Source organism: Sminthopsis crassicaudata, chromosome 6 (assembly GCF_048593235.1).
Source record: "Sminthopsis crassicaudata isolate SCR6 chromosome 6, ASM4859323v1, whole genome shotgun sequence".
Lineage (NCBI taxonomy): Eukaryota > Metazoa > Chordata > Mammalia > Dasyuromorphia > Dasyuridae > Sminthopsis > Sminthopsis crassicaudata.
In genome coordinates, this window is record NC_133622.1 from 40,328,025 (window position 1) to 40,342,492 (window position 14,468).

A 14,468-nucleotide genomic window follows, 5' to 3' on the forward strand; every position below is an offset into this window, starting at 1 on the left:
AAAGAATTGAGTTTTTTTTTTTTTAAACTTATATCCGAGAGTCCTGGTTCTTCTGAACAAAGAAATTGTGGTTCAGGGCTGATACTTTTTTTGGAAATGCAGAATTTCAGTATTTCCTCTTGAAATGTTCTAGTATTAGTACTATTGTACTTGTAAGAGTAAAAGAAGGTAAAACTCTAGAATTAGTGCCATTCTAGATGCATCCCCAAGCTGGAAACTGGGAGACTAAAGAGCTGGACGAGATAGTCAAGAAAGGGAGAATTCTGATAGTCTTTTCCTCCTTTCTCATAAGAGTATACCTTTCCTTCTTTCCTGTAAATAGGAGAAAGGTTCATTTTCAAGAAAATCAGAGGAAAAGAAGCTGCCCTACAGGGACAAAGAATAGAGAAATATAATATGGATAGTGATACATTGGAATATCTCAGATATGTTCGTTTTTTCCTAATTCTTTGGTCTTGGGATTAGGGCAGAATGTAAACTGAGTTGATACATTTTCTGCTGCCTGAAATACATTTCACTGCCTGTAAAACTGAGAGTCAGGATGAATAGGACTTTGGGCATTAACACCTGTGTTCAAATCCTGTTATCAACAGTTATGTTCCTTGTGATTCTGGGCCACCATTAAATTTAGTTTGTTCATTTATAAACTGAGAGGTTTGAACTCAGGGAATATATAGGGAATGTTAAAATCCATTCTTATAATACCTCTGAGTGTTTTTTTCCTTGTTTATTGATTTTTACAGATCCCAAAATTCCCTTCCTTTTGGACCCTCTTCTCTACGGAAAAGAAGGCAATGATGCTGTAGTCAATTGCCCTGTAACAGACCCGGAGGTGTCCAATTTTACCTTGAGATTATGTAATGGAAAGCCACCTCCCAAAGACTTGATCTTTATTCCTGACATCCAGAAAGGCATCGTGATTAAAAATGTGAAGAGAAGTCACAATAAGATCTGCGTCCAGTGCTCTGCCTACCTAGGTGGGCAATTGAAGCTGTCTGAAAGACTGACTTTGAAAGTGAGACCAGGTAAATGGAGCTGGAGGATGTCTTGGGGCTGGAGTTTTAGCCTTGTAGAATATTGCAGGTTACAAAACTGGCCCTAGGCAAGAGAGAGGGGGGAAGTTCACTTTAATCTGGATTAGGAGGATGGTCATGGAATCAGACAGATTTTTTGAGCTGGAAGAAAGTTCAAGAGTTTACTCAACTCCACTTTAGTGGAAGTTTATATTACTCATCACGCTATTAAAATCTATTTAATCAGCAATAGGGGAGTAATTCGAATTTTAATGGAGTATGCGAGTTAGGATTTATTTAACATTTTATTTATTTAAACAATTTGTCTAGTGCTTAAAAATACATCCAAGCTTATAAAAGTTTTTCTTTTTGAATTTTGAATCAGACCTTATAAAACAGGTTGACTTGAAAGATATGAACCCTTCTGGTGACATCCATTCAGATAGTCCTTGGGGGGGGAAGAGGTAATAAATTAATGACATAAATAAATTGTTTCCCCCCAAAAAAACACTAAATAACAAAACTCTAGAGATCCCTTTCAGCACTCCTGAAATCCAGTCCTGAAAAGCACTTCTTTGTTGGATAAAAAGTTAAACCAAGAAGCACCAAATGGTATATTCTTTCTTGGAGATACAGGATCATGCTGGAAGGTGTAATATTCTCAAATAATTTAAAATCAGAAGGAAGCAAAGCATTGTCTCAGAAAGCACATGGAGGGAAAAGGGATGTCTTTTATTTGATTAAAAGAGCTTAATCATACCAGTCCATGAACTTGAGTACACTAACAGTTATCTGGGACTAAAGATTAGGTCTTTTCCAAACTTGAGTTAGCTCCTAAACATATTTTTAAAGACTGTCTAGATATATTCCTAAACTTTTCAGACCAATATTAATGACATTATTCGACATAATATTTTGACTGTTGGAATCTTAAGAAAAAGAGTTGAGATAAGCAGGTGATAAAGCCCTAAGCTTATGTTTTCCTAAGTGGTGATAAAAATTAAAATTTGGACATGGGTTGTCCCATGATTTAATAAATTTAGGGTATTTAAATGGTGAAATTTTATCAGAGGAGTCAATCCTTTTCAGGAAATTGCTGATTGAAACATGCACTCTTTTCTTACAGCCCCTCAGAGCCCTCCAGAAGTCAGCTTGTCCAAAACAAACCACCTCCTCAGGGAGGGAGAGAGCTTTGAGATCAAGTGCACCATTAAAGATGTGGCTAGCTCTGTGGTGTCCATGTGGATAACGGAGAATAACAGGGTACGTCCGTGATGGTATTTGGCTTCTACACTGTCTTGGTTTCTTCTTTAAAGAGAATTTTTTTAAAATATAGAGGCTTTCATCCCCAAAATGTGAATTTCTTCATGTTTTTTCTTTTTTCTTAAAAAAACCTTAAAATGAGAGATTCTAGGGATGTCACTGTCTGCCTACAAGTTTTTAGCTGATTAGGCAAAATGAGTAAAACAGAACTATGAAGCTATTTTGTTAGTCTCAACATTCCTCCTCCCCCCCTTACCTTCCAAAGAAGAGAAATGTACAGATTTATAAAGCTACAAGCATGGCATCCTTCAGTTTTTATTTTTTTAATTATATTTTAATTTTTTAAAAGCAACTTTGAGAGTGAAAGCTGAATGTTAGGAGTATCTCTGTGATGAATTTGATGTGAGATTTGTGGGGGAAATGATTAAAGTACAAATGACTCATTATTTTGATGTTATGATCAACAATATGCAGATTTGCTTATTCATCTCACTTATATTTTTATTATTAAAGTGATAGGAAGAGATGTATGGAATTTCTTCTTCTATAGTTAAAGAATTGTCCTGCAGTTCCCCTGTGTAAGGAATGGTCCATCCATTAAGAACCAACTGGCATTTGATTGCCAAATATTCCTTAGCAATTTTGCTGGAGGTTTTCCTGCTGTTTAACTGGGTACTTAGTACCAAAACACTATTAACTAACCTTTTAGTTGTCTTAATCTCTGGTAATAAAATGGTTGATTATCTTTCTAGGAATCTTTTTCTGCACCTCAGGTTACCTAGGACTCTTTTTAGGAGACACATTAACACCAGCTCATTTTTTTCCTTTCATTAAAATTCATTAAAATCCTCTTTGTCTTTAATAAACACTTTCTTTAAACTCTTCCTATAAGAATTTTCTTAGTAATTTTGAGGATAATGTCACAGCTATAGCTTTTTTAACTGTCAAAATTTATACTGTTCATGGCCCAAGTAAGCAAGATTCTAAAAAAATAATAATAAATAAGGGGTGAGTAAGGGAAAAGGAGAGGGAGAGAGAAGGAGAGGGAGGGAAAGAGATCTTTTTCTGTCCCCTCCCCCTCTCCAGGCACTATATGCCATAGGATGTTTTATGCTTGTTTTAAGAACTCTTTACCAGACAGGTAACCATGGTGATTAACACAATACAAAGTCATTATAATGGTATTCATGTAGACTTGTAATGATACCTTGCTAAATGAAGCCTGCTATTGACTAAGATGATGGTGTGAACCATGGCCTGTGGCATTGGTTTGAATTAGCAGAGGAAGCAAGTTTAGTTTCCATATCATATAATTTAATCAAGCAAAAACATATATATGGATTTTCTACTAATCTTACAGAATACAATCCCATATTAATTGGCTTTCTATAATCCCTTGCTTCAACTGGGGAAAAATTGAAATTATATGTGTGTTTTAGCCTTTTGTGTATAGAGAAAATTAGCCATTTTGAGCCGGTCAAATCAAATTGCCTCTGGCAAATTTGTTCTGAATGCTGTTTCCCCAGAGCCCTGCATGCCATTCCCAATTAATCCACTGGTGCTGGTTGATAAGCACTTAGCTGTGGGAGCTCTTTGGGGAAATCCTGATCTGTAGCATCAAGGGTTAAAGAAAAACTGAATCATATGCAGACAGTATGTGACTTGCAGATGGGGCTTCTGGCTTTGTGCCAGGTCACTATAAATCATTTATTGCCTTCATTTTGCTTAATTGTGGCTCCTCAATTGAGTGACCACATTCAGGAATAATCTTAGTCCTTTTAAATTTTTTTTATATTTTTCTCTATAGGAAAGGCTTTTGTTATTGGCTTTGCAGGTTGTTGTTGTTGGTTTTTTAACATATGCTTTTTGATTCTATAAACAATTTGGAATTAAATTGATCTGATTGGATTTAACATTGAACATTCTTTTTTAACCAAAGAAGTCATAGACGTCATTTAAAACTCGTTAAATTCTGATGAGTTGTAACCCTGGAAAATCACATTGTTTATTCTCACTTGTCCTTTTAAAATTACTTTAGACTGGACCCTTCCCGATGACGTTTGGGTCTGGTAGTAATTTTTAGATCCTTTAAGGAGAGGGATTATTTATTTCTAGCAACGACTTCTTGAATTTCCCTGAATGACTTAATTTACTGATCATGGAAATGGTTGGGGCTGCCTGTTGTAGGAAATAGAAGTAGATAGCAGAAGGCAGCTCCAGAGTTGTTCTGTTCTCTGCTCGGTGACATTAACTTAGCCACAGGAAATGTCTGTCAAACGCTGAACTGGATAAAGGCTAATGTGAAAATGTCACTTGACCTTACTATCTCCGCTTGCAAACCTTGTTTTTAAGGCCTGAATTCTCAGTAGTCGATTACTGCCGGTGATTCTAAACTCTACCCCGTGATATGGCAAAGGCTGATTTCACAGAATTGCGGAGCTAGAAGGGATACCTTTAAGGTCCCCTAACCCAACTTGCTCATTTTACAGATAAGGAACAGGAGGCCCATTTAGGGAAAAGGACTTCTCTGTGGTTATTCAGTAGGTAGTGGCCAAACAAGTATCTCTTGATTTGGGGAAAAAATATATATTAACTATTCTTAGCTCCTTTTTTGTAACTGCGCTGATCGTATTCTTGATGCAAATCATAAATTACATTTTAGTAGTTTAATTTCTTCTACTAGAAAAAGGATTGTAGCTAGTGTTAATTTTTTCCCCTTTTATTTATTTTTCTATTTATTTATTCATTTTATTTATTTTTGCTGAGGCAGTTGGGTTAAGTGATTTGCCCAGGCTCACACAGCCAGGAAGTGTTAAGTGTCTGAGTCCAGATTTGAACTCAGGTCCTCCTGACTTCAGGGCTGGTGCTCTATCCACTGCGCCACCTAGCTGCCCCCCTTTTCCACTTTTTAAAATGAAAAACCCTCCCAATGCCTGCCCGTTAAGCACCTTTGAGGTAATTTCACTGCTACTCCTCCTTAGCCAACTTTCAGATAATTTGGGATATTGCTTTACCCTGTCTGGCTGAAGTATCTTAATAATAATAAAAAAATAAAAATAAGATACTAATAATAAATAAATGCAGCTATTGTAGTAATGCCATGCTAAATAACATTTAAAAAAATTCCACATTTCTGTAGTCCCTCAAAATTGCCACATTTTTCTTAGAACAGTCACAAATAAACAATGGAGTAGGAAATTTTGCTACCCAAGATAATTGTATAACTATTGTATGCATATATTGGATTTAGCATATATTTCTGCCATATTTAACACATATTTCATTACTTGCCATTTAAGGGAGGAATTGGGGGAAGGAAAAGGAAAATCGAAATACAAGGTTTTGCAAGGGTTAATATTGAAAAATTATCCATGTGTATATTTTGAAAATAAAAAAAACTTTAATAAAAAAGAAAATATTGCTACTATTTTATTGAGATTCAGAAAGAGGGATTAACCTATGGCCAGTCCTTTAGTGTAGGAGTCAAATCTAGGTCTCCAGACTTAGGAGGGTCCAAACTACTTGTATCATGGGAATTCTCCAACTTTGGGTAATTTTCTGCTGAATAAGACCTAGAGCTATCAGTTATTTCAAAGAAAGCAAAGCAGACATCACTTAATGGGAGGTATTGAAAACCCAGCCAAATGCCTTTGTAGCTTTCTCTTAATTTTATTTGAATATGTCATTCTCCTCCTTAACCCATGTAATTTAGAGGCTTTATTAGCATTAACCTATCAATCAAGCAGTCGACTAGCATTTGCCAAGGTGTGCATCAGACACTGTGCCGACCTGGTGCTTTAGGATGCAAAGGTGAATTGCCCGCATGGAGTCTCCATTCCATTGGAGAAGATGTCCATAGATCTATTTCATATTCCATAGAGGACTGATTCCCTATCTTGAGGGCTATAAATTGGATCTTTGTGGCATGTGGAGTTTTGGATTCCATATTTATTTGTAAGAAATGTATTCATGCGCATTTTCTTTTCTTTTCTCTATAATGACATACTTTCAATATGGTATTGTAATATGAAGAGAGGTTCCAGTGACAGATTTGTCATGATGCCTTATTATTCCTTCTTAAGCAATGTAGGACATGAATATTAATATGATGAAGTTAATTGCTGCTATTTTTAATTTATCTGAGAAAGATTTTGCATCTCTTTTAGATGTTAATCTTTGATTTTTTTTTTTTTTCCCTTTCGTCTCTCCTATAACCCACAGATCAGCACCAGTACTCAAAGCTGGCATTTTGGTGATTACGCTTATGAACGTCAGCACATACTGAAAATCGGTTCAGTAAGAGTTAATGATTCTGGAATCTTCATGTGTTTTGCCAATAATACTTATGCACCTGCAAATGTCACAGCAACCTTAAAAGTAGTAGGTAAATATCTTGTGTGGGAATATATATATTATTGTCTTGGTTAGAAATGAAATTGGGTGATGGGTACTTTTTTTTCTTCACTGTTATGAAATGTTGAGCTTTCTTTGTAATAGATATTATGGGCCTGACATGTTTTGTAACACAGAGACCAAATTAATGCCTTTTGAAAATTTTTAAAAGGGTATGTGAAGACATAAATAAGGTTGTTTCAGGTGAGACCTGTGTTTTTTTTCTTTATTTTTTTTCCTCATACAAGTCACAACCCAGTTTGCCAACATAAACTTAAGCTTGCAATTTAGAAAAATCTTCTTGTGCTTCTGTAACTCTACTTTGAGAAAAAAGGAAGAAAATTTCTCTACTGGAAAAACCTAATGTAATAAATCTTGAGGTGATCATTAATCTTTTCTGTTTTCCCCACCCTTATGACCATCAACAATTTTTTTTTAACATTGTAGCTATAGCTTGCCTCCAGAACCCTCAGGAAGACTGATACTCTGAAGACCAGAATTAATTGAGAAAATATAATTGAAATATATTTAACAAAGTGAATATACAGTTGAACATAGATAATGTTGACATATGGTTTTCTAAATCAATGTGTGGCTCACAGGGACCTTCATAACTTAATGTATGGTTTCTATTTGACATCACTGTGATAGACTAATGTTTCTAGGAGACCTTTTAAATTTAAGAGGGTAGTAGAAGAATAATTGAAACTGAGAATCTCAAAGTGGTGGAGGATAGTTTTGGGATGTCTGAGGGTGGAGGGCTAGAGTCGGGAGGAAATTGGACCTGTGAGTTCACAACGAATGCAGATGGATAGCACATTTCTAACTTGCTTTCCCTAGGTCGCAGAAAGGTTAAGTGATTTAACCACATTTGCACTGCTAGTATTTTTCAGAGGAAGGACTTCCTGACAGATATCTAGCCCTCTGTTAGCTAAACCACGCTGCCTCTCGATGTTGTCTAGTATTTTTATATTTTTCTCTCTTACCTTTTAACACCAATCTCTAGGACAGTGGCTGGGTTTAAAATGACTATTATCTACGATACAGAATATAAGTTGCAGTTAATGATTTAATGAAGCATACTTAATTTGGGGAAATGCCATGTAGGTTTACAAGGCACTTCTCATCTTCAGTTTGGATGTGTGGTCTACTTAAGCAATGGTAGCACATAGGATGTGTTCATTCCTTTCAGTTGTCTGATCTCATTTGGGGTTAGGATACTGGAATGGTTTTGCCATTTCTCTTCTCTGGCTCACTTTACAGATGGGGAAACTGAGGCAAACTAGTTTTAAGTGACTTGCCCAGGATCACACATGCAGCTAGTAAGTATGTAAGACTCCTGACTCCAGGTCCAGAGCTTTATCCATTGAGCCACCTAGCCACCCAGGATGAATTTAGAAATGTAAAGAAATGCATTTAAAGACTTCTTAGAATTTCAGGAAATAAGTTTCATGGTGAAATTGGCCTCCTATCTTACTTCATCATGAACTCATTCAGCTCCCATTTACTCTGTGGTCTGTAATAGAAAGAGAATAGACTTTGCATAATCAGAAAATTTAGTTCTCATCTCATCACTGGCAATGTGATTTGGGTAGTAATTAATCTTTGGATCTGTTTCCTCCTCCATGAAACAAGGCAATTGAATTCTCTTTAATATTCTCTTCTAATTAACAGAAATCTGCTTTTAGCTCCATGCTACTCAGATCCTTTGCTCAAACATCCTCCCACCAACCCCTTTCTCCATCAACTTAGATAATGTTATTGGATCGCTTTCAGGTTCTAGACTGATGCATTGCATTTCTTTTCTTTGGTGGAAAAGCCATTGGAAAATCAGTCACTGCTCTTGAAGAGTGGAGAGGGAGCTAGTGAGGAGAAAATAAACACAATTCAGCTTAAAATTGTTAGTAATTGGTGTTACCACTACTTTCCTCCATCTTCCCTACAAGCTTTAGCTGAAATCATCTTTATGCTTTTTACATGTAGGTGAGGTGTTAAGACCAGCCAATCCTTCTGCATGAATATTTGCAGGTAACTGATATTTTAGTGTTAGGTGAATGATGTTTCACGTAATTCACCTCAATGAGAAAGGCATAAAGTTTAAAATAGCAACAATCCCTCCAAAAGCCTAAACTTTTCTGTCATTTTCACTATCAAGAAAATTCATGTTCCAACACTTATCATGGAAAAAAGGCTATGAGTTCTTGGGCTTAATCAGCCCCTTAAGGTTCTAGGCAATTCTTTAATTGCTGAGAAAGTAACAATTAACATTGATAGAAGGGATTTCCTTTTCTGTGACATTTTCTATAGCAATGAAATGTGTAATATCCACCTTGTTTCAGCATCCCTCCCTCCATCACTACTTTGTGGAGAATAGTAGTCCCCCATTGAATGTGGTCTTGGGTTTCCTCTGGTTTTCATTTTTAAGTTTATTCCACAAATGTTTTCTCTAACAGTGTTGGAGATTTGTGCACTTTCTAGTTCAATTGCTGTTTTATAGTTTGGCATCTCTTCCAATGTCATAATGGAAACTACTTCATCCGATTGAACATGGGAGAGATACTTTGCTAACAATTATGGTGCCAGGATACAGAGACGGGAGACTCTTTTGGCCCCAAATGCGATTGCAAGCCCTTTTATTAATTTGAATAGAAGGCCATGCTTTTTAAATATTAAACTCCATAAGTGCTAATTAGCTAAGTTGATTAGGGAGCATGTTGGTATGATATCAGCCTCAGAAAGCAATTAGTAAAACTGTTATAAGCGCATCTTGGTATGTAATCGGATTTTTTTCCCCTAATCCATTCATCTATTTCCAAGAATACAATGATGTATAACTGGAAGAGTGGCTTTGAAACCTGATCTGGGTTTGTATGTTTAGTGGGTGGTTTTTGGTGGGGTGTGGTTGGGCAAAGGGAGTTCTGTGTTGGAAAAGGGGAGAAAGTCGGCGATCACTTAATTAACTGGGTATGAAAATGATATCATCTAATTCTCAATACAGAGATCCTAGGGTATGTATCTATATAATGGCAGACCATAAGGAATCGTGCAATTCTGTTAATATTTTCATTTCCTAGGCAAGAGATGTGATGGAGCTACTGGACAAAAAAATTACACTGAGCATGTGAAAAAAAGATAGCAGGGGAAAAAACCACAGGGGATTTAAGATAAGGCTGTAACAGAGAGAGAGAGAGAGAACCTGAGAGAAATCTTTTAAATGCAAATATTTTTTGGCAAACATTTCTGGACATTTTGCCAAGTAGCACTTTGAGTTATGAGCTTGAGAACCTGAGGAATTAGCCATATTCAAGAGAGTATTGTTACTTTTGAAATTAACCTAAATTAATTTAGGAAGTCATTGTCCAGTAGTTGACTAGAATGTTTTCAACTCCTTTGTAGCTTCCACGGTAGTTTATGATGAAAACTGGGAAGTAAAGGGAAACATCTAGATGATTTATTAGGAGCCGACTATTCCCAAGTCAATTTATAAAAGGTCTAAATAGTACATGGACAGTTTTTTGTTTTTTTCTTTAATTTCTACAAAATTGATGTGGGTGAAGGAGTTGGCTATAATAGAAAGAAACAATTTCCTATGAAATTTTGCTATTTATTGATAATATTTGCTCTTTCATTACTTTTATTTCTCAATACATAAAAGCTATCCATAGTATAAACATTTTTAAAAAAGAAAAAGGGAGGGGAATGAAAAAGTTCACCAACAACTTTTATTTCTTTTATAGAATTAAGTGAAAACTAATGAGTATTTTTAAGCAAATAAATTTTAAGATAAGCCTTAGAAGTACATATTTATTGAACTTCACATCATAAATAACAGTATTTAAATAATAGGAAGTAGAAATTTAAGGTTTTCTGGATTCGATTTGTAAACTGATTTTCATACATTAATACTGAATGTTGTGTGTAACAGCAAATTTCAAATATAGTAAAATATTTCTCTTCCCCTTTTGCGATGTATTTGACACTTCTCAGCTCAGTATATTTGGAAATTTAAAAATTCTTGAATATGGAACTGCAAACCTAGTTATTTACAGTGTTTTTCAAAATGTGTATATTTAACAGAATAATTAAATTTTTTCAATGTCCCCTTCCGAACCCCCCCTTCCCTTTTAGTATTTTTTCCCCACACTTTGGCGATGATTATTATTAAGTTATCTTTATTGACTTAACATAATTATAATTGGTGTTCTCTATTGTCACTTTGGTTCTTATCCAAATAAATCTCAGGTAACTCCCTTAATTGTTGATCTTGACGGCCCAAAGGTAACATGATTTTCTTAGTTATATGACATTAAGAAAGCTCCTTGGTGAAGTATGTACTCATAAATTTTGTATGTGTAATTATAGGTTTCTTTTTTTCCTTACATTTCTTTAATGGGATTTCACCCCCTCTGTATACAGTATTTTGTCCAAAATAGAATTTTAATAATTATTTGATGAATGGATGAAGTGCTTTGACTTCATTTCCATACTACAAATGAATTTACTCTATATTTAATCTTTTAATATTTTATTTAATCCATTTAGAGTGAGAATTCTGTCTGATAAATGAAGGCTTTGGAAAATGCCATTGTTAACTTTTTCCCCTTGGCTTTTTCTTTGTTATCATTAGAAAAAGGATTCATTAACATTTTCCCCAAGACGAATACCACAATTTTTATAAATGATGGAGAAAACATAGACTTAGTGGTTGAATATGAAGCATTTCCCAAACCTGAACAACTTCAGTGGATATATATGAATGGAACAGTGAGTGACAAATGGGATGATTACACCAAGCCGGGAAGTCTGAGCACTATCAGGTAAAGCAAAGATGGCAGATCTGATACTTGGGATTTGAAATGTTTGAGACAAATCTTGGAATATTCTTTGTTCTTTGGTTCTTAAAGAGTGTTGTCTGTATTTACAATATAACAAAATTTTCCCATTCGTTTATGCAGAGATATATGAGCAAGGCATGAATTTCATATATTATGTATGTGGATATGTGTATAAACATATATATTTTATGTGGATTTTATACACACACATATATAATATAAAAATAAATGTAAAAAATAAAATTTTATATACATATTCATGTATATAAAATCACTTAAAATTTAGGAAATCATTTTAGATTTTTGTGCCTTGTTCCCCTACACTTTCAATTTTAGAAATTTATTCTAGCCATGCCCACAAAAATTTGCTATACACCTCTCATATACAAAATTGACTTTCCAGGATTTTGTCTGATTTCAAGATCAGAAGTATAAAGTCCCACATGATAGAATTCATCATCCCAAGCTGTGAGAAGCCTCTCTAAACATTCGTTGATTATTTTCTCCAGGTGACTAAAATGGCATGTTTCCAATCGGAGATAATGAAAAATGCATGATTCCCCAGGTCTGTGACCATTTCTTTTCATTTTATTTTTGTAGGTATATAAGTGAGCTTCACCTTAACAGATTAAAAGGAACTGAAGGAGGTCCTTACACTTTTTCAGTGTCTAATAAGGATGTCACCGCTTCTGTAACATTTAATGTTTATGTAAAGAGTAAGTAAAACTCCATGGTTCTTTGTAATTTTTTCCTAAGGGATTTGTCTTTGTAACAGGTGAAGAATAGAATATGTGTTCTGTAAATACGGGACCAATAGAAAAATAGGGTGGACCGGTGGTGAGAACCCTGCACCTGGGAGTTTATCTTTTGCTGCTGCCGCTGCTGCTGCTTATTACTGGGTGACCTTGGAGGTGTTCTTCCAAGTTGGCTTGCTGTAATTTCCCCTTTCTTAAGATAACTTTACTGTGTGGTAGAAAAAAAAAAAAAAAAAAAGAAAAGAAACGAAACTTCACGAATTGTTATTTAAAATGGAAATTCAGAGATTGAGAAAGAAGTTGATTAATTCCTTTGCCCTTTAAATAGTATTTCAGTGTGACCATTTTGATGCATATCATAACCTTCTGTAAGGTAAATGGGATAATGGATGGAGGACTGTTGGTCATTGATACAGTTCTGCCCTGGGCTAGTAACTTAACCTCTTAATGTCTTTGACTCCTTAAGTCATTCTGGGATAGGAGGAGTTTCTGTGATTGGAGTTCTTTGTGGTGATTCTGCATATAAACAATTCTAGTCAAGAAATCTAAAAGCCAGTAGACTTTATTCTTGAAAGCCTGTGTATGAAAGCTTCGGTTTTGGTTGCCAAATCTTTGTCTGTTTGGGGTTTTATAACCTCACTTTAATCCTTGAGGTAGCAAGCATCTTGGTTATCAGTTTGGTTCCTTCTCATACCAATGGAGATTATCCTTTTCATACTTTCTTTATATCTGAAATACCCTGATATTCCTTTATATCTGAAATAACCCTGATATTCCTTTATATCTGAAATAACCCTGATATTCCCTTATATCTGAAATAACCCTGATATTCCTTTATATCTGAAATAACCCTGATATTCCTTTATATCTGAAATAACCCTGATATTCCTTTATATCTGAAATAACCCTGATATTCCTTTATATCTGAAATAACCCTGATATTCCTTTATATCTGAACTAACCCTGATATTCCTTTATATCTGAAGTAACTCTGATATTCCTTTATATCTGAACTAACCCTGATATTCTTTTATATCTGAAGTAACTCTGATATTCAATGACTTCCTTTATCATAAACATTAGGGTGAGATATAAAATAAGGAATGAGAGCCTGTGATAGAAAAGATCCATTACAAGGTCCAGGAAGAAGATGGTAGACTTAATAAAGTTGTTCATGTGTCCTCTGTGTTAATTATCCTGGTTCAGTAGAAAAGAGCTTGGTACCCACCCAAAAGAGCTGGAAAGAAATATGGATGAAAACTATCTGTAGCCAGACTGTTTGGATGGACAGTTCCTAGGGCTTTATTCATCAGCCTTCCTTCTTGGGACAGATGGTACAAACGGACAACAGGAAATAAACAGGAATAGGAGAACGGGCTAGATCAAAGCTTGGTACATTGGATCACAACCCCCCATATGGGGTCTTATAACTGAATGTGGTGGTCGCGAAATTGATTTATCCCCCTTCTTGGGACAGATGGCACAAATGGACAACAGGAAATAAACAGAAATAGGAGAACAGGCTAGATCAAAGCTGCAGGTTACAGCCTCATCTGGGGTCTTGTAACTGAATGTGGTGGTCGCAAAATGATGATTTATTATCAGTAAATGTTTGAGTTGTATACCTATTTTATGTACCTATAGCCCAGAATCACGTAAAAATGCCTTGAACAAGAAGAGTGGAATCATAAGTGGAAAAAGTTTAAGAAGCCCTGGACTAGATTGCCATTAGGAAACCACAACGCTTCCCAAATGATCCCATAGTTTTCCAAGAAACAAGCCTATCTCCTTCAAACCCAAACTCTTCTGGCATTGCTGTGTTAGGTTGTAAGATGTAGGACTTGACAAGCCTCTAAGAATTGAAAATGAATGTTAACAGTAGGAAATGACAAGGCTTATTGTGGATGTCTGCAGACTGCAAGTAAAACCAATGAGGAACTTGGAAGAACAAGAATAAAAGCTGTTATCAGAGGAAGTAGAAGAGAAATTCCCTTCCAGGTGTCAGCTCTCACCTAGCCTGAGAACCCATTAACTTTCTGATTCTGATTTGAGAAAAGCGCTGAACCCTGAGCATTGTCCAGAGCTATAGTATTCAAGAGCTGAGTTTTGTTCCTAGAAGTATCAGTACTGTAGGAAATTGAGAACTTTCTCCATCCTGGAATGTTTCCCAGTTCTTTACAAACTATGTAAAGTGTTTTGTTTTTTAATTG

The 14,468-nt window shown here is 35.4% G+C and overlaps 1 protein-coding gene across 3 annotated transcripts in view; it reads left to right on the forward strand.

The window, feature by feature from the left end:
- KIT (KIT proto-oncogene, receptor tyrosine kinase) overlaps nt 1–14,468 on the forward strand; it is an 83,186-nt gene that overhangs the window by 38,673 nt on the left and 30,045 nt on the right. For all 3 annotated transcript variants that reach the window (XM_074275701.1, XM_074275702.1, XM_074275703.1), the window contains exons 3-7: nt 744–1,025; nt 2,140–2,276; nt 6,498–6,660; nt 11,296–11,485; nt 12,104–12,219. In XM_074275701.1, coding sequence (XP_074131802.1) covers nt 744–1,025; nt 2,140–2,276; nt 6,498–6,660; nt 11,296–11,485; nt 12,104–12,219 — 888 coding nt within the window. The remainder of the gene's footprint in view (nt 1–743; nt 1,026–2,139; nt 2,277–6,497; nt 6,661–11,295; nt 11,486–12,103; nt 12,220–14,468) is intronic.